The sequence below is a fragment of the Bos taurus genome, chromosome 3 (assembly GCF_002263795.3).
Source record: "Bos taurus isolate L1 Dominette 01449 registration number 42190680 breed Hereford chromosome 3, ARS-UCD2.0, whole genome shotgun sequence".
In the NCBI taxonomy this organism is placed as follows: Eukaryota; Metazoa; Chordata; class Mammalia; order Artiodactyla; family Bovidae; genus Bos; species Bos taurus.
In genome coordinates, this window is record NC_037330.1 from 15,085,959 (window position 1) to 15,107,067 (window position 21,109).

Here is a 21,109-nt window from a genome sequence, read left to right on the forward strand (position 1 = left end):
GTTTCAAGCTTGTAAAAACATCTTTTTTTTTTTTTCTTTACTCTGTGAGCCCAAGTTTCCTATCTGTAAAACAAGGGCAAGGACTATAGTAGTGTTTTCCAGACATTTTTCCTTCCTTTGGTAATATACCATTTACCAAGCTAAGAGCAATTTAAAATACCAACATATAAAAAATATACAAGGGCTGTACTAGGAAAAACAGGAATAAGGCACATCTGCTTTGATGTTCACTTTCTTCCAGCTACTAAATAAATTACAGAGGAGAACATCTAGGGTTCAAAAAACAAAACAACCCAGAGCAACCACAATAGCGACAGCTAACATTTACTGAACATTTTCTGTAGATCAGGCACTGGTCTGAGTGCTTTATGTGAATTAACTCTATATATTTTCAAAACAATTCTATGACATAAATATTATTATCTCCAACTTACAAAGATAAAGTGGCAAGTATGGCAGAATAGTTAAAAACATGGACTCGAGAATAACTTCTTAAAAAAAAAAAGAATCTAACTTCTAGGATTTGAAATGGGGCTCTCCTACTTAATAGTTGTGTGACCTTAAGCAAGTTACTTAAACTTTGTGTTGTCTGTTTCCTCATTTCTAAAACGGAGAAAACAGTAGTATTTACATACAGGATTCTTAAAAGGATTAAATTACTTTAAAAAAATGGGTTATTACTATGACCAACTAGTTTCTACCCAAGTTTGCATAGCTACCAAGTAAAAGAGTCAGGCTTTGAACCCAGGCAGTGGGGAGTGTACATTTCTACTTTGCTAAAAGGCGATTACCTGAAGCATGAGTTTAAAATCATGGTACCCAAACAAAAATTGCAGAGTTCCTCCCTTGGTAAATAGAAAATTATTTATGGACTATTATATACATATATACATACATATATATATATTTTACTTATCATATAAGAGTTTGAAGCTCTATATTTTTATAGTATTTACCATAACTTGTCAAGGGTAAAGTTAACCCTGATGATGCTCCAGTAGGTTGTATTTTTAAATGTTTGAAACTTTATTTTAAAAGTGTACATCAGGATTTCCCTGGTGGTTCAGTGGTTGAGAATCTGCCTTGTAATGTGGGGAACTCGGATGTGATCCCCGGTCAGGGAACTAAGATCCCACACATCTTGGGGTAGCCGGTGAGCCGAAACTAGAGAGCCGATGTGCCACAACTAAGACCAGACGAAGCCAAATAAATAAATAGTTTTTAAAAAGTGTACACTGAAAAGCTTTTCTTGCTAATCTGCATTCCACCTTTCCCTGCTGCAACATCCCAGCAAGGAAGCATTATGAGATAAATGTTTAATTACTTCTATTCTAGTGGGGAAATCTGAGCTCAGCTTAGCTAAGACTGCTGCTGTACAGCAATAGCATAGAGCCCAACTGTCTATTTACAGCTTGAGGACTGATGCCAGAAGCAGAGCAGTAGGGAAACTCTGGAAATCTAGGCGGTTTTGCTGAGGGCCTCTCACTATGCTTAAAGAAAGTGAAGTGAAGTGAAGTGAAGTCGCTCAGTCATGTCTGACTCTTTGCGACCCCATGGACTGTAACCCACCAGGCTCCTCAGCCCATGGAATTTTCCAGGCAAGAGTACTGGAACGGGTTGCCATTTCCTTCTCCAGGGGATCTTCCCAACCCGGGTATCGAACCCGGGTCTCCCGCACTGCAGGCAGACGCTTTACCGTCTGAGCCACTTTCAGTTAAATCTTACCCTCTTTTAAATTAAAATACAAAACCATCATCCAAGGCAAAGTACTCTGGAGGTAGTTGTGATTTGGCCCCCTTTCTGTGTTTCCTATTGCTACTGTAACAAATTGCCACAAACCTGGTGATAATAATAAAACAACATAAATTTGTCATCTAGAGTTCTGTGGTTTAAAAGTCCAAAATCAAAGTGTCAGCAGGACTGTGTTCTTTCTGGGTGCTGTAGTAGAGAATGTTTTCTTGACTTCTCTAGGTTTTAGAGGTTGCCCTTCATCTTCAAAGCCTGCCTGCAGCAGCTGGTCAGGTCTATGTCCTCCTGCATCACTCTGACACTGACTCTTTGGTCTTCCTCTTCCATCTTTCAAGAACTCTTGTAATTGCAGCGGGGTTACCAGATGATTCAGGGTAATCTCCCTATTTTCAGATTAGCTGATTAGTAAGTATCCTTAATTTTCTTTTGCCATGTAATATAACACATTTACTGCTTCCAGGGATTACAACACAGACATCTTTCGCGGAACCATTATTCTGTTTTCCATACTTTCCTTAGTTCAAATAATTCAAGGTTCATTCATTCAATAAGGTCATTTTATTGAGCACTTAATATATTTTAGTCTCTGGTAGGCACTGGGGACATACATAAAAGAATTGAATAGTATCTTATCTGTCTATACTTAATGGGCAATTCATGAAGTGCAGTTACCAGAAGTAAGTTAAAGGCAGAGACTATAAGTAACTCTCTTTATATACAGGTGTAGTGGAATTGTATTAGAAGTGTTTTTTTTTCTTTGTAGCATATGCAATTATGTTGCTAAAAACAAATTTACTGTGAAGGCAATGTGATATAGTGAAAAAAGTTACATTTTTAAGAGCCAGGCAAACTAAAGTCTAAAGATAGTTATCTGACTTTTTTGAGCCTCAGGCTTCTCATCTGTAAAACGGGGATAATATGATCTATTTCAAAGTGTTGTTTATTTTAAGGATTAAACAGGAACGCAAGTTCTCCTGGCATAGTATTTCACAAATGTTAATTTTCTTTCCCTTCTAATATTTTAAGTATCTAAAATTCATTTCAACATTTCCATGACTTGCTTTACACTAAACTACCAAAGAATGTAAAAGAAATGTTAGACATAGTTCCTGACAACAAATTTAAAATGCTTTTAGTAGAGCAACACACTTGCATACATGGCACAATTAAAAAAGATCAACGGCTCCTGAACAGCTCCATGAAAAAGTTCGGACTTAAGGTTAGGAAAAGCAAATAGAGTGAGGTAACTGAGGTGAATTTCCCTTAAAAAAAAAAAAAAAAGCAAGCAAGCAAACAAAACCAGACTCACAGATTGAAATATGGTAAAGAGGAAATTTAGGAGTGTCTAACTTTAGAGCTTGAATGGCCTTTGAGATTAATCTAGTACAGTGATTTTGAAACCATTGCCAGATCCCTAGAAGTCCACAGATGTGAAGGAAAAGGGAAACCTAAGTGGATCCCTTGTCTCATGTATTCGGCTTTGCCTACAAGGTAAAACAAAAGATTACTAGAAGAGAGCTTTGGAATTACCTGTGGCTTTTAATAGTCCATAATTCTTTTGAATTCAATCAAGAAAAAGTAAATGTTCATGCAGAGCTTTGAGACACAAGTATCAGTAACTATGGAAATCTGATAGACCTAGATTTGCATTGTTTTATTAACGATTTGGAAGAATAGGACACAAACTACCAATTTATCAACATCACCGTTAACGATAACGTAACACTGCACTTTCCCTGTACCTAGGAGTTAATTTGACTCTACACGTATTTCATCGCACATCAACCCTGAAGGCAGATTAGGGGCTCACTAATTTCTATGTTCAATTTTTCGTTTCTTGTTGACAAAGAACTAAGAAAAATAACTTTCTGAAGGACACATAAGACACGGCAGATGGAGTCCAGACCTGAATTTGATATATATGGTATCTTTATTCCCTAACCAGGCTGCCTAATGAGGTTGAAAATACATCATCCATTCATCATCCACCTACGAGGAATGCGTAAAAATGCACAAAAAACATCACTGCATATAAACAGTAGTGTGAAACTCGAGAAATTTAAGCTGGGTTTAAATAAAAAAGAAAAAGTCGACCACTGAGTGCGTTCTTTCCTGGGTCCTAGGTCCGCAACACAGAGCCCAAAGGGAAGCCCCCTAAGGAGGGTCGCCGGCCCTACCGGTCTCACTCCCTACCTCATGGAGGTTCAGAGTCCCGCTCCTTTCCCTCATGGGTATAACCCCCGTGCCGGTCCATTTCCTCACCGAGTCACAAACCAGCTCCCCCGGCCCGGCAAACGGCAGACACTGTCAAGCGCTGTCTCCACGCCGCGCGTCCCGCAGCGGAGAAGTAAGCTCGGGTCGTAAGGCAGGAAGCTACTTAATGCGCAGCCGCCGCAGCCTCCAACCACCCGCCAGCGGAGGGGCGCTAGGCCGCCCCCGACCCGCTCGCCGCGGCCAGGGCGAGGCCAGAAAAGGAAGCTGCGGCGCCAGGGCGCGGCGGCCAGCGAGGTAAATAGCCACAGGTTTCTCTCCGTCGCTCGCGGTAATTCGTGTCCTAACGGCAAGCTTTGCCCGCTTCGCCTGTCGTCTTCTCCCCCGCTTCTACAGCCAACGGGAATGGAACAGTCCAGCGGGGGGGATTGTGGGAGGCGCACGCGTGAGGGGTGGAGGGTATGTCGGGGGGGCCGGAGGAGGAGGAGGCCGCGGCGGCCGTGGCGGCGGTTGGTGGCAGTGGGGGCGGGGAAGGGGGGGAGGAGAGGAGAGGAGGTGGAGGAGGAGGCTTGGGCTCGCGCTGCTGAAGGTACGCGTGAGGGCCCGCGCCAGAGCTGGCTTGACAGGGGCCGAGGGGAAGGGGAGGACTGTGCCACAAGGCGCCCCAGAGGGAGTGCGTACTGGCTGGCGGGCGCGCAAGGCGGCCGAAGGCGGTGGTTGGTGGGAGCAGCGAGCGACAAGCCCAGATACACTCTGGCGCGTGCGGGCGGGCGTGCGCGCTCCGCCGCCCGAGTCGGGTGAGGGGGGAGGACGAAGGGGGAAAACGCGAGGAGGGAGGAGTGGGAGGTGGGGGGGCACGAGGCGCCCTTCGCTCCCTCCCTCCCAAGGAGCTGCCGCCGCCGCCGCTCTGCCGCCGCCGCTCCCGCCGCCATTTTGGGTTCGCTTTGCGGAGGGGGAGAAGATCCCCGTCTCGGTTGCGGGACCCGCCTCCCCTCAGTTTCCCCCGCTTAGCCCCACGCCTTTCCCCTCTCCTCTCTCGCATTTCCGCCAGTCCGCTCACCCGCTGGCCGCCTCCTGACAAGCGGGAGGGATCCGCTGTGGACCAAGGGAAGCGGAGGAGCCTGGTGGCGGCCGCCCCCTCTTCCCCACTTCCCTGCACTCTCATCTCCCTCGGCCTCGGCCTCTGACACGGTGAGTAGAACCGTCTGGGGAGGCCTCTGGGCCTAAGTACTTCCTCCGCGACTCAGCCCCTGGCTTCCTGGGAGCTACTGTCATCTCCCGGACCTGGACCTCCGGGAGAGCGGCGGTAAGGATGGGGGAGGGGAGGGGAGGGCAGGGGATCCTGAGCTCGCCGGGAAGTCCCTCCCGGCGGGGGTGAAGGGGTGTCCCTGACAGGCGGGCTCCTGCCTGGGGGAGGGGGCGGGAAAGTACGCGAGTGGAGGCGGAGTCGGCGGTGCCCCTGACAGGTTAGTTTGTGTCTCGTGGAGGAGGGATTGGAGCATCCCCCATAGTCCTGTTTGTTTCGTTTAAGGGATAAAAGTGGCAGGAGGCAAGATTTTCCGTACGGTCAGATCTGTGGTGTCTCTGACATGCTGAAGTGTATGTAGGGACTACAGGATGATCTCAGTTTCGCAAGTTTAATAAATGTTGCTTGTTGCTTTGGGCATTGAAAGACATGTTTTTGGTCTAGAAGACAGATGGTCTGTTGGTGTATAGCGGCTGTGTTTGTGTGCGTATACAAGGAAGGAAAGTGTTCCGGAAGAGTTTGCTTGTATTTTTACAAGTGTAATCGAGTTCCCCCTTATACTAGCTTATTTTTAAAATAAAGCTTGGGATGTTCCTTGCTGGTTGATATGTTTGTGTATTTTAGGGTTTGGGATTGCCTTAATACTTACTTGTAAAGAGAAGTCATGGCAGTATTTTGGAAATATAGCGTGAAGTGGTGGGGTCAGGAATAGGAGAAACTTATCATAGCTATTCTTAAGAATAGTTTGTTGCTCAGAATAGACTGAATTGTTCAGATGTGAAGGCCCAGAACATCTTTACTTGAACAATGTACTGTGAGTGTATAAAGAATGGATGGAGTTTTTGTTGACCTGAGTTTGTATTAACACTTTGTAATAGAATAAAGCTTTTATATTGTTCAGAATGCTCTTTCAGTTTGTTTGTAGTCATAAATCTCTGTGGAAATGGTGGGATGAATGTTTCCTCCCATTTTACAAAATAGGAAATTGAGGCATAAAGACATCATTTTTTCAAGGTCATATGTTAAATTGGTGACAAACTTGGGATATAACAGATACTTTTGACTCCTAGTCCAGTAGTATAGTCATCATATCATGACATCTCAGGAGATCTTTGTCAGGCAAATCTGAGTTTATTGGAAAGGTAGGGGCATATTGAATGGTATTTGGTAGAGATCAGTTGTGTCAGACAGAACATAGGTTGTCTTTGCCAGGTTGGCCTGTGAGAGATGGGTATTCCATGGGGATATTACTTTTTGTTTATGGAGGAAGCAGAGCGTTTCTAACACTTGAGTTTGTGTATTTGAGGGAGGGATATTTAACTGGTAACATAGAAGCAGGGTGGGGGCTGACAGCTTAACTTTAAGGGAGAAAGGATCTTCTTTCCTTCATTCAACAAATATTTACTGAGTAACTACTCAATAAATGGTCCCTGCCTTGGGGTGAGAATAATCAAGGTGACTCTGTTGAAGCAGCTCCGGTACATTTGTCTTGACGGTGGTAAATACTGAGACAGTGATACATATTGAGTCGAGTGAGGCAGACAGGTCAGTGTGGAGTTGAAACTAGAAAACCTTCCTCAAAAATATACTCAGTTTGGAGGGAATTTAGATCTTCCAGACGTTTTACTGTGGAAGGATACAAGTGTATTTAAGCATCTAATAGGGTGCCCAGTTTGTGGAAGAGTGTGCTGCCTTTTGCATTTTCTTTTGGCATTTCCCAGTAAACTCTTTTTGGGATCTGGAATTGTCAGTATATGTGCCTGTGAATATTGGAACTTTTTGGCTGTGCTGAAGAAATTCTTCGAAAGACTTAATTTTGTAGTAAGGATCCCCTTCTCTGAACATGAGAGAAGTATACTTGAATTAAGGCAACTTAACTGTATTTCTCTGGAAAATAGTGTTTTTGATTTGCTGGATTAGTGGTTCTTAGAAGTTTTTTTGGGGTCCACTTATTCTTCTGAGAATGTGATGAAAAAACTCACTGTAGAAAATGTTGGGCATGAGCACAATCACACAAATTATGCATACAATTTTTAGAAACTTAAATTCTAATGAAGTAGAGACAATTTATATTTAAGTCTCATTTAAAAGTCTTTTTTTAAAAATAGTTTTGTTTGGGAGTGGAGATGTTGGTATGAGTTTAAGATGAAAGATTTTTTGACAGTGAGCATGCTGACAGTAAGGGGAACTTTAAGATCTTTTTTATTGTTTATTTTCTATTCTTTGCAGATTAATTTCTGCAGTGTTAAAACATGATTCTAATTAGGTTATCAGAGAATGTGATATAATTGCTTTCTAGTTTTGCATTGGGACTGAGGAGTTTTGAAGCTCATTTCTTGGAATTTATCTTAGTTATAACAAATGTTATTGAGTTGTTTTTATGCAGGGGACACAAAGATGAATAATATATGGCCTTTGTCCTTGAAGCTATTCTAATTCAGTTGAAGTTATGAATTGCATGTTAGTGGGAGCCTTTAAAAGGACAAGGTGGAAGGAAGCATATTTCTTCTAGAAGTTGAGATTTCATGACTTAATTGCCTGAGAGGTTTTGCTGTTATTCTTAGGAAGTTACAAAGTCTTCACATTCTGTATGCAACTTTGCAGCTTAAAAAATGTGTTTTGGTATCATTTGATGTTTTGAGATGAAGGATCTCTGGCTTGAAAAGGATGTAAATGTCGGTGGCATTTTTTATCTTGTTTTGGATGTATTTCTGTAGTGGGTTTACATAAAAAAGTCTTAATGTCATTTTTGGATAGACATGTATCTAGAAAACACTGGGGTGATTTGAAAGACTACCCCTGAATCTAGTACTGAAAATTAAAAATAATTACTGAATTTTTTAAAGAAAAGAAACTCAGAAAGGTGTTTTAATGGTACAGATTACAGGATTCAGTCAGATAATGGAAAGGTCTTGAGAAAATTGGTCTGATTGTCTCTATTGTCATGTCCTCTGGGTAAGAAGTCATGTAAATTTGTGAAAAGTTTATTTTCTCTAATTTTTAACTTAGTAGGTTCCTACATTAAAAAAAAAAACACATCATTTATATGTGTGTGTGTGTGTGTGTGTGCGTGTAGCGTGTCTGTATCTTTGCATATGGATAACATGTATATAGTCTCCTCTATGTATGAGATACTTCACAATTTAAAAAAACAACTATTTGCAATAATTACAAAAAATACACAGGATCTTAAAGGATCAAGAATAGAGTGATTTTCATGTCCTGTTCTTGGGTTGTATTCTAAGATATGAAGCATAACTTCCCTGTCTTGCTCAGTGCTGTGCCTTTATAGTGTCAGCAGTACCACTTGAGGTTTTATTCTAAGTCTTCCATGCCTTATGAATAAAGAATTTGGACACATTCAGTCCTGCCTAAAATAATCTGCCTGCACATGGTGGGAAAGTTTTACCGTGTGTGTAGGTAGTGAGTCTCCAATAAATAATTTCATATTGTTTTTTCAGGTATGCATGTTGATTTGAGTTTCTTAAAGATAATATATTCCCTTATATTACCTTAGATTGTAATCCACTGTGAGGTCTATTTTGTGCCAGCCTTTCCAGAAGCATGAGCTAGCTTAACCCTGGCTATCATGAGAGAGGGAAATGAAAGTAGTATTTAAGCTATATTGCTAGTCTTTTTTTTTTCTTAATGTCTATCTTTAAACTATTTGTAATTTATTTGGTTTATATTCTTTCATTTGGAAAGGTTAGGTTTCATGCTTATGATTTGTTATCTGAGTTAATAACTGTCATTTCATATTTTAGAAATCACTTTCTTAGTGACTGGGGGTGTTGGTGGCAGTGTGATGTCAACACAACATAATAAATTATGGCTTCAAGCAGTAATGAAATTTAGCTGATAATCTTATTGCTATTTCAGAGTTATATTTCCTTCATTGAACATCTAACTTTTTTTAATGTTTGAAGAATATATAAAATTTTATTTTTAGCATTAATTGTTTTTGCTTTCCATAGTTTCTAATCATTTGCTGTCAGGCATTTGCAAGTTGATGACAAGAGTTTATATATTTTTTCCATTTAATTATGTTCCTTTCTTGAAGTGTGGAAAATTTCTAACCTGGAGAGCAATGAAATAAATAACAAAGTTCTCATGCATTCAACATCCAGCTTCAAAAGTTATCCAAACCCAGTTATCACACTATATCCCTATCAACTAGCGTCTCTTCATCCTCCCTTTCTTTATTTCAGATATTATATCATTTGATCCATAAATACAGTGTATACATTATTTTCACTTTTAAATGGGGAATTATTTTCCTTTAGTTAGGTTTATATAATTTTTTAAATAAAAAAACTTTTCATACCGAATGTCTAAACTTTTCATACCGAATACTTACAGTCTGTATTACCTGTCAATAGGGATTCCTCTGCAACATAAGAAGAAATGAACTGAATAGAACTTTACTTAGTTGCCTTTAGATGTTTGCGTTGTAAAATGCAGTTGGTTCCTGTGTTTCCTAGAAAAGTGTATCAGCTTTTTTTTCAAACACACAGTGAGAAGTAATGTCTCTTAGTTTTTTCATTGTTTTTTTTTAGTCATAGTGACAAATTGCTAAAAACATTTTCTAGATCCTTTTCAGTTCAGTTCAGTTGCTCAGTCGTGTCCGACTCTTTGCGACCCCATGAATCACAGCACGCCAGGCCTCCCTGTCCATCACCAACTCCCGGAGTTCACTCAAACTCACATCCATCGAGTCAGTGATGCCATCCAGCCATCTCATCCTCTGTCGTCCCCTTCTCCTCCTGCCCCCAATCCTTCCCAGCATCAGAGTCTTTTCCAATGAGTCAAGTCTTTGTATGAGGTGGCCAAAGTACTGGAGTTTCAGCTTTAGCATTATTCCTTCCAAAGAAATCCCAGGGCTGATCTCCTTCAGAATGGACTGGTTGGATCTCCTTGCAGTCCAAGGGACTCTCAAGAGTCTTCTCCAGCATCACAGTTCAAAAGCATCAATTCTTCGGCGCTCAGCCTTCTTCACAGTCCAACTCTCACATCCATACATGACCACAGGAAAAACCATAGCCTTGACTAGACGAACCTTTGTTGGCAAAGTAATGTCTCTGCTTTTGAATATGCTATCTAGGTTGGTCATAACTTTCCTTCCAAGGAGTAAGCGTCTTTTAATTTCATGGCTGCAGTCACCATCTGTAGTGATTTTGGAGCCCAGAAAAATAAAGTTAGACACTATTTCCACTGTTTCCCCATCTATTTCCCATGAAGTGATGAGACCGGATGCCATGATCTTCGTTTTCTGAATGTTGAGCTTTAAGCCGACTTTTTCACTCTCCACTTTCACTTTCATCAAGAGGCTTTTGAGTTCCTCTTCACTGTCTGCCATAAGGGTGGTGTCATCTGCATATCTGAGGTTATTGATATTTCTCCCGACAATCTTGTTTCCAGCTTGTGTTTCTTCCAGTCCAGCGTTTCTCATGATGTACTCTGAGTATAAGTTAAATAAGCAGGGTGACAATATACAGCCTTGACGTACTCCTTTTCCTATTTGGAACCAGTCTGCTGTTCCATGTCCAGTTCTAACTGTTGCTTCCTGACCTGCATACACATTTCTCAAGAGGCAGATTAGGTGGTCTGGTATTCCCATCTCTTTCAGAATTTTCCACAGTTTATTGTGATCCACACAGTCCAAGGCTTTGGCATAGTCAATAAAGCAGAAATAGATGTTTTTCTGGAACTCTCTTGCTTTTTCCATGATCCAGCGGATGTTGGCAAGTTGATCTCTGGTTCCTCTGCCTTTTCTAAAACCAGCTTGAACATCAGGCAGTTCACGGTTCACGTATTGCTGAAGCCTGGCTTGGAGAATTTTGAGCATTACTTTACTAGCGTGTGAGATGAGTGCAATTGTGCGGTAGTTTGAGCCTTCTTTGGCATTGCCTTTCTTTGGGATTGGAATGAAAACTGACCTTTTCTAGTCCTGTGGCCACTGCTGAGTTTTCCAAATTTGCTGGCATATTGAGTGCAGCACTTTCACAGCATCATCTTTCAGGATTTGGAATAGCTCAACTGGAATTCCATCACCTCCACTAGCATTGTTTGTAGTGATGCTTTCTAAGGCCCACTTGACTTCACATTCCAGGATGTCTGGCTCTAGGTCAGTGATCACACCATCGTGATTATCTGGGTCGTGAAGATCTTTTTTGTACAGTTCTTCCGTGTATTCTTGCCATCTCTTCTTAATATCTTCTGCTTCTGTTAGGTCCATACCATTTCTGTCCTTTATCGAGTCCGTCTTTGCATGAAATGTTCCTTTGGTAGCTCTGATTTTCTTGAAGAGATCCCTAGTCTTTCCCATTCTGTTCTTTTCCTCTATTTCTTTGCATTGATCGCTGAAGAAGGCTTTCTTATCTCTTCTTGCTGTTCTTTGGAATTCTGCATTCAGATGTTTATATCTTTCCTTTTCTCCTTTGCTTTTCGCTTCTCTTCTTTTCACAGCTATTTGTAAGGCCTCCCCAGACAGCCATCTTGCTTTTTTGCATTTCTTTTCCACGGGGATGGTCTTGATCCCTGTCTCCTGTAGTGTCACGAACCTCATTCCATAGTTCATCAGGCACTCTTATCTATCAGATCTAAGCCCTTAAATCTATTTCTCACTTCCACTGTATAATCATAAGGGATTTGATTTAGGTCATACCTGAATGGTCTAGTGGTTTTCCCTACTTTCTTCAATAGGATAGAAAAGAAGGTAAATATTCCTGTTGACTTATGAAGAAAAAACAGAGACTAGAGATTTGAAGTGATTGCTAGTTAAGTACAATATAGGTGTATATCCTTTTTTTCCAGAAAAGGTTGACAAGATGAACATGAATTCCATCATTAATGAAAGTTTGGTTAACTTATCTTCTTATTCTACAGTAAATAAATCATACATCTTTGACTTACACTTCTTGTTTTACATTTTTTTCCCTACCTTTTCCACACTTGATACCAAACCACTCCTCTCATTCAGTTTTATTTGTCCTAAGATCACAAGTGGACACTGTCCAATTATAAAGTAGCTATTATCATGGCTTCTTGGTGTAAGTGACATTGAGAATGTGGTGGAGACATTCCGTATGATAAAAATTTTTTAAATTCAGCATTGATGAAAATGAAAGCCCTAGAGTTTAAGGACTAACATGTGAAGCCTAATGGGATTTAATGGAGAAAACTTAAAAGATTGTCTTTGAAAGAAAAACTGCCAATTCTGACATTTGAGAAAATGGGGAAGTGAAATAATCCTGTATAATCATTATTGGATGAACAGTGTTTTATATATATATATATATTTGAGGATACAAAGATAGGGAGATAAGAATTTCAAATAAGTAGAAAATCTATGTATACAACTGATAACTAAATGATAACACAGGTTGGAAAGTTATTTAGATGCAGAAGCATATAAAGATGCAGACTCAAGAAGAAAGAGGAATCACCTTGAAACTGAAATTAGTTAGAGGTTTAAGTTAATTTTATTTTTCTGTGTGTGTTTAAGGGGGAAAAAAAACTCAAATGTAGAACAAGATCAGAGTTTAATTTTTTCTGAGTAGTATTTTTTCTGTTCATTCATTCATTCTTCATTCAGCCAATTAACATTTTTTCCAGTACTTCATTCCTATTTCTGTGCTTGCTGCTGCTGCTGCTAAGTCACTTCGGTCGTGTCCGACTCTGTGCGACCCCATAGATGGCAGCCCACCAGGCACCCCCGTCCCTGGGATTCTCAGTGGGTTGCCATTTCCTTCTCCAATACTTTAAAGTGAAAAATGAAAGTGAAGTCACTCAGTGGTGTCCAACTCTTAGCGACCCCATGGACTGCAGCCTACCAGGCTCCTCCGTCCATGAGATTTTCCAGGCGAGAGTACTGGAGTGGGTTGCCATTGCCTTCTCTGATTTCTGTGCTTAGGTGTTGGGAAAAAAACTAGGAATTTTTTTCTTTTTTGGTTTGGTTTTTCTTTGAAGAGAGTTGTGAATCTAGTAAAAGGAACATCATGTTAAGAAATGTATCATATGATGTAATACATTTCTTTCTCCAAGGTAGAGAGCGGAGCATTTTTAAGTCTTGGGGGAGAAAGGAAAGGCTAGGGATGGCTTCTCACCAGTGGGAAGAGACATGTTCAGAAGGGTATAGTGAGGGCATTCTAGGTAGAGAAAGATCATCTGCAGGGATATAAAGTGAATATAACAACAGAATGAGTTCAGGAGACTGTAATTTGAATCAGTGTAGTACTTTCTACCATTCTCCTGTGATTTCCAGTGAGTTCAGTACTATATAAGATTGGCCTTTGTGCTTAGAGATCATAAAAAAAATAAAGATGAAACTATGTTCAGTATACTCTACTTAGAGAAAATAGTGTATTGTTACAGTTCAAGGTAATTTTAACAAAGATTAAAATCAAGAAAATGATTCTGTTTTAGTTAGAATTTTTTTTTATTGGAATATAATTGCTTTACAATGTTCTGTTAGACAGGAACATGAATCAGCCATATGTATACAAATATCCCTTCCCTCTTGCACCTCCCTCCCACGTCCTCATCCCACCCCTCTGGGACATCAGAGAACATGAAGCTGAGTTCCCTGTGTTAAAAGGCAGCTTCCTGCTAGCTCTCTGCTTTACACATGGTAGTGGATATATTAATACTACTGTCTCAATTCATCACCCCTTCTTTCACCCTCGGTGTCCACAATTCTCTTCTCTACGTCTGCACCTCTATTCTTGCCCTGTTAATAGGTTCCAGTATCGGTTTTCTAGATTCTGTATATATATATATATGGTAATATACAATATTATATATTGTATATAGCAATATATATGGTATATTGTATATGTATTAAAATATATATGTATATTGGTTTTTCTCTTTTTGACTTAGAAAAATTTTACTACAATATACCCCATTCCTCCAGCATTTTAGTTAATCAAGCCTTGTCTATAACAGGTATCCAGCCAAGTAAAATAATAAATAATTGCTTTTCATAATAATAAACAAATCTTAATAATAATAAAAAACATAATAAATAAATAAATAAATAAAATAAAAATAAAGAAAGAAACAAATAACCAGTCTCCACACTGGTATATTTCTCCTTCATTTGTTGAAAATCTCAAATAATGATTAAGACTGGGGACTCAAAGTCAGATTGAGGGATTTCCCTATAGTCCAGTGATTCAGACTGTGTGCTTCCACTGCAGGTGGCCTGCGTTGCATCCCTGGTCAAGGAACTAAAATTCTGCAGCTGCGCGGTGCTGACAAAAAACTTATTTGTAACTTTTCACAAAATAATTATGGTCTTTGGTTTCCTTGACTGTAAAATTATGATAATTGTTGTTGTTTAGTTGCTAAGTCGTGTCTGATTCTTTTTTGTCCCCATGGACAGTAGCCCCCCGGGCTCCTCTGTCCAACGGAGTTCCCGGGCAGAATACTGGAGTGGGTATTTCCTTCTCCAGGGGATCTTCCCAATCCAGGGACTGAACCCATGTCTCCTGCATTGCACTTAGATTCTTGACCCCTGAGCCACCATGGAACCTCAAAATGGTAATAATACTTACTGCTAAAGGTTGTTGGAGGATTGTATGAGATAATATGTGTAAATGCTTAGCATGATTTATGTCATATAGCAGGTGCAAAATACACATTTGCTGTTAATTTCTCTTCTTCATTTCCTGAAAAGAGAAACTTTTTGAGGAAAACAAATGACTTTCCTTATACGTATTTTCTATAGGAGGTAAGAATATGAAAAATACATTTGTGAAAGTGTATATATAAACAACTTATTTACATGTATACATATTTTTTCCTAATTCTTGGTTTATCTTATTTTCCTCACATGTGAACTCTACTTTTGTATTAGTTTCAGGCTAGGCTTTTGCATTTGGCTTTATTTATTTGGCTGCCTTGTATCTTAGTTGTGGCATGTGAAATGTTCCATCTTCATTGTGGCATGCAGGATCTTTAGTTGTGGCATGCGGGATCTTTTTTTTTTTTAGTTGCGGCATGCAGAATCTTTAGTTGTGGCATGTGGGATCTATTAATAGTTCCCTGACCAGGGAAGGAACCCAGGCCCCCTGCGTTGGGAGCATGGAGTCTTAACCACTGGACCACCAGGAAAGTCTCCTGCTTGGCTTCATCTTACCTTCTTCAAGGATTTGTTTCTAAAGTGAACAAGAATATATATTATTGTGTGAATATTTTGGGGTGAAGAACCTTGTCTTTGTACAGTGTTGGCTTTAGTTATGACAGTTCTCCTTTTAGAGCTGATCAGTATTTCCTTTTATTTTTTAGGAATAAAAGTCTTCTAAAGCTTTGTAGTCTTCTAAAGCAGAACCCATCTGTTTTATTAAACCACCTCTTTTGGTTGAGAAAAAAGACCAACATGTAGTCATTGAGTGATTATTATGTGCCAGGCACTGGGATTCAGTGACAAACAAGGTTCTTGGGCATTTTTCTTTTCATTTTCTAGGACATAATTTTTCAGTATTGATGTAACATATTGCTACCATCATATTACATGTGGTTCAAGCAAAACTTGTTCTTAAGGTAGAATAGAGATTTCTGAAGAAATGTCTTGGAATGTGATATTTTTGCAGAGCAAATCAATTCTAGGAAAAAAATCTCTTAACTTTTGAGGAATCTTTATTGTCTCCTATGTTTTATACAGGGAGTCTGTTGGGCAGTTAGTCAAGTCCTCTGCTCAGAGTCAAATAAAAAACAGCTCTCTGCTTCCTGTGCCTTCCAACAGAATGCATTCAACAAGTATTGATTGTATACATTTGGCCCTCTGTATCCACGGGTTCTGCATCTGCAGTTTTAACCAATCACAGATCAGCAATATTTGGGGGAAAATAAATTCCAGAAAGTTCCAAAAAGGAGACATGAATTTGCCTCATGCCATCAGCTATTTATATAGTGATTATATTGTAGTATTTATAGCTGTTTATATAGCATTCACATTGTATTATGAATGTATTGTAAGTAGTCTAGAGATGTTTTAAAGTGTAGAGGAGAACATGCTTAGGTTATATGCAAATACTGCCCCATTTTATATAAGGGAGTTGAATATCCCTTGTGCTTTGGTATCTGTGAGGGGTCTTGCAACCAGCCACCTGCAGGTACCCAGAGAGGACTAAACTTTATGCCAATACTGTATTAAGCCCCCATTCTAGTATCCTTGCCTGGAGAATCCATGGATAGAGGAGCCTGGCTTAGGGTTGCACAGAGTTGGACATTACTGAAGCAACTTAGCACATACTTAAGCCCAGGGGTTACAGCAGTGAATGATAGTCAAAAATCACCGCCCTCGTGGTGTTCACTTTATAGTCAGTAGTAAGATAATTGTATAAGTAGGTGTGATGTTATGGCATTTTGTGATAAGTGTTGTAAGAGAAATGTAAACAAGGTAAGAGGGTGAATGTTAGGTAGTTTAGAGAAGTCCGTTGAGCTAATAGTGTTTGAACAGAAATCTGAATGATACGAAGGACCCCATGAATCTGTCTGAGGCGTAAGTGCTGAGGCAGTAGTGTGTTTGGTGTGTTTAAGAAATAGGAGTGAGATAGAACAGAGTGAACAATGTGGGGAAGAATAATAAAAAATAAGGAGAAGGAGGTAGCCAGGGCCTAGATAATGTAGGGACTTTTAAGACTTGACTAAGTGTTTAGGTTTTATTCTGGATTTGATTGGAAGCTGTTGAAAGGTTTTGAGTGGGGAGATGACTTGACCTAATATGTACACTTTGAAAGGCAAGGGCGATACAAGAGTGGCAAGTTATATGGCAGTTACAGTATTTGAGTCAAGAGATGGTTTGGAGTTGAACCTAAAGTGTGATCAAGAAGACGGGTTTAAGATATATTTTGAAGATAGTAGTGATGATAACCTGTATTGGATGTGTGGTCTGAGTAAAAGAGTAAGTCAAATATGACTCCAAAGATGGCCTTAACAGCTGGGTGCCATTTACTGAGACGAGGAACACGGGCAGAAGCAAGTTACAGGAGTGCAGATGTTAAGAGTTTGGTTTGGATATATTGACTTTGAGTTATCTATTAAATGTTACCGGTGGAGATACATTGAGTAGGCAGTTGGATATATAAATCTTGAGATTGGGATAAGTGTAAATTTGGGAGTTGATCAGTGTAGAAATGCTTATTTACAGCCATGGGACTTCATGAGATTACCTGGATAGTGAGTGCAAATAGAGAAGAGATGTTCTTGGACTGAGTTGTGGCATATTCTTGACACTTAGTAAAATTGCCAGGGTTGAAAGAATCTTTTGATGTTATAATATTAGGAATAATACGTTCCTAACTAAGAAAACCTAGAAAGTAATAACTAGTCAAGACATAGAGACAAAAACAAGATGGTTGAGAAACATATTGCCATTCTTTTACCTGTTAAATAGCTCTTTGTGTCGCAGAACTCAGAACACTCATTTTATGTGAAATTAAGAGCAAGAGTGCCTATTTCTACTTGATTACTCTGAAAAGATGGCCAGAATGGTCATTAGTTTCCTAGATGTCCATTGTGAGAGGCAACATAAGGTTAAACAAACAAGTAGAAGTTTATGAAATAATGAATCAAGTATCAAAAGATGTTAAGCTACTTACTCATTAATACGATACCCCTTTCTAGCTTTGAAAACTTGCAGAGTTAGAGTGAGATCAAGCGGTCTCCTAATTTCTTATTTAACTTGTCATTGGGCATTGTTATACCTTCCTTTTAAGAAGCTGGTTTTTCATCTATGGACTTAGTTGACATCCTAGAATACATATATGTGACTCTTAGGGGCTTAATACTGTTTTAGGTTGACTTACTGCATTTTGCAGGTTTTTCTGGATGTGGGTAAGGATCTATTTAAATGTATTTGAGGTGTCAGAAATTGGAAGGAATAGAAATAACAGGTGATAAAAGCAATCACAGTCTATAGATTTTGTTGTTGATAATTTGAAAACCTATCAGAAATCCTCTTAGCTAACGCATGAAACGTATTCTCTTGCTTGAGCATATGACTTCACACTTGCCAATCTACCTCTACCATTAGGAAAATGAAGGGCCCATCTGTTGAATTGGCACTGTGCCCAAAAGGCGGCTAGTGTCGGACTTTGTCAGTTCAGGAAAAGGTATTAATTCCAGAACATTGAGGGGAAACTTTTCTAGTAACAACATATTCCCTAGGGTTTATTTGATTGCTTGTTGGCTGTTTTATAGAAAGCACCTGAGAATTAAGGATCCGTATCATGTATGATTTCTTTTTCCTAAGTCAGAAACATCATTTGTATGTATTTGAGACCCAATTCTCTTTCATATAAATGGCATTCTTAAGAAACATTACCAAAAATTTCCAGATAGTTAGAAGCATTCTTGTTAAGTAGAACTGAGACGTTTTAAAAAGTAGTATGATTTGGGATTCAGATAAGCCTCAAAAGACATTTCTAGGTGTATCCGTTCCATGCAAATCCGGAAATTATGTTTACTGAGATTTAGAACTAGGTAATTAAAAAGTGGCGACCTCCAAGTTTCGTGGGCATCCATTTTGTACCTTACCTGAGAAGCTGGCCTTAAAAACAGGATCATAACTCTTTTGGTGGTGGTGGTGGTCATGGACCCCATTTAGAGCATAATGAAACCTTTCTAACCTTTCCCCAGAAGTGCACATATGCCTATAAGATTTTTGGCATGTAATTTTGGGGGGGGGGGGCGGGTTCTTGTGCAATTTTGACTGTAGGCTATTATACTTTGTTTCAGAAGAATCTTAATTATGAATTGTTATGTAACAATAGTTGCATTTTTTGCCTGTTCTTCAATAGGGATTGCATTTAAAAATGGAAATAAACTTATATGGTATCATGGTTGGATGGTAGTTTAAATAAATCTTTGCCAGACTGTCTGTTATCTGTCCACCTTCCTTTTTTCTTCACCATTTTGGTAATGCAATAATTTCTGGAGAATGACTAGTTAAAGCAACATACCAATGTTAGAACGGCAGGCTGCATTTTAGAAAAGTAACTGTCCGAAATTGGAAAAATGGCAGCAAAATGATAATCATCTATCTGTGCCCTACCCTGGATGGCTTCCAGCTAGGTTCCCTAGCTATATCCCACACACTCTGAAATGCATGCAGTTTCTGAATCCAAATCTGACCATGTGCCTTGGCAGGACATACTCTAGCACTGTTAGGATATTGCCTACTTCTTTAGTTTTGTGTCTCATTGGGCCTCTTATCCTTGTGCTTCAGCTGTTTGGAACTGTCAGTCATTCCCACACACAATTCGTTTATATCTCCATGACTTTCATGTTCCTCCCAGTGCCTGGCTGCTTAGAGAACACCTACCCAACTTCTGAGACAAAGTTCAAGTTGATGCTGTGAAGCTTTACCTGGCCATCTCCCCTCTTTTGGTGAACAGTATGCACTCATTTCTCTTTGGATTTCTCTTTGGCATATACCTAGGAGTGGAATTGCTGGGCCACAGGGTAAGCATATTTTTATCTGTAGTAAATACAGTCAAACAGTTTTCCAAGTTTTATTGTATGACTTTATGACTTTCTCAGGCTCGACATCTTCCCCAGTTTTTAGTGTTGCCATTCTTTTTAATTTTAGCCATTTTGGTGGGTAATAGTATTTCATTGGTATTGATTTACATTTCACTGGTGAGGTTGAGCATCTTTTCATGTGTGTGTTGAGCATTTGGGCATCCTCTTGTGAAGTCCTGCTCTTAATATATATTCTGAATGCAATTCCTTTCTCAGATCTGTGCATTGCAAATATCATCCCATGTGTGGCTTCCGTTTTCACCCTCTTGGTGGTGTCTTTTGATGAACAAAAGTTCTTATTTCGTAAAGTCCAATTTGTTTTCTTTTTCTGATCTAGATTGAAGAAGCATATAGTTGCATGTAGAAGGAAAGGAGAATTACTTAATAGGCATAAAGTTTCAGTCAAGCAAGATGAATAAGCTCTAGAGATTTATTGTACTGATTGTACATATAGTCAACAATAATGTACACTTAAAAACTTGGTAGATCTCATAGTGTGTTCTTACTACAGTAAGACAAAAGATAAAAGAGGTTGTGTTCTAGGTGGTAGTCTTGCATGGAAACAAAAAGGAGAGGATTGTATTAAGAAAATAGCACCTCAGGAATTTCCCTAAAGGTCCACTGGTTAAGACTCTGTGCTTCCAATGCACGGGGTGCAGATTCAATCCCTGGTTGGGAACTAGGATCTTACATGCCTTGTGATGGAGCCAAAAAAGAAGATAGCTAGTCAGTATTAGGATAATAGAGTTAGAAAGTACATCCAAAAGCTGTTGGGTTAGATTTCTCGATTTTATGTATATATGAACAAGACTTGAGAGGTGTGTGCATGTGGCAGCGATGGTGGTGGCTTAGTCGCTAAGTTGTGTCCGACTCTTGGCAACCCTGTGGACTGTAGCCTGCCAGGCTTCCCTGTCCATGGGTTTTTCCAGGCAAGAATACTGTACGTATATGGAGCTATGTATATTTCAGTATATTTCAATTTTTTTAATACATTTTTGTTGGATTTGTGCTTAGTTATAAAACTAATAAACTCTGTAATAGGTCAAGGAAAAAATATTTATAAGTAATTTTTTTTCCTGTTTACTTCCAAATCTTTTCCCCTAAAGGTAACCAGTGCTATCAATTGGTGTATAATCATCCATTCATATTTATTTCTGTGTGCATACAAATATGTATGTTTTTTTCTACCCTTTACGAATATGAGATCATGCTTGCATTTTTACTTAAAAATAGCATATATGGCTGTATATTTGTGTATATGTGTATATATATATATTTAACTGTTTTTGTGTGTGGCACATCAAGGACTGCTATAATAGCCTTTCATTGGTGCTTTTGTTTTTCTATGATAGAAAATACTACTTTCCAAAGTGA

At 39.3% G+C, this 21,109-nt stretch overlaps 2 protein-coding genes across 10 annotated transcripts in view; one reads left to right on the forward strand and one right to left on the reverse strand.

Moving 5' to 3' along the window:
* DAP3 (death associated protein 3) overlaps positions 1 to 5,274 on the reverse strand; it is a 41,439-nt gene extending 36,165 nt beyond the window's left edge. The window contains exon 1 of one of the 3 annotated variants that reach the window (XM_005203648.5): positions 5,021 to 5,274. Coding sequence is in view for 1 of the 3 variants with exons in the window: in XM_005203647.5 (XP_005203704.1) it covers positions 3,943 to 3,947 (5 nt within the window). In the remaining 2 variants the exon portion in view is untranslated. 3 annotated transcript variants of the gene reach the window in all.
* Positions 4,464 to 21,109, forward strand: part of ASH1L (ASH1 like histone lysine methyltransferase) — a 208,014-nt gene continuing 191,368 nt past the window's right edge. For 3 of the 7 annotated variants that reach the window (XM_010802921.4, XM_010802924.4, XM_059884807.1), the window contains exon 1: positions 4,870 to 5,151. The gene's annotated coding sequence lies outside the window, so the exon portion shown is untranslated. Of the gene's footprint in view, positions 4,550 to 4,869; positions 5,267 to 19,509; positions 19,676 to 21,109 lie in introns of those variants that run through there. The other 4 variants (XM_015462302.3, XM_010802923.4, XM_024989639.2 and 1 more) reach the window with 4 other exon arrangements.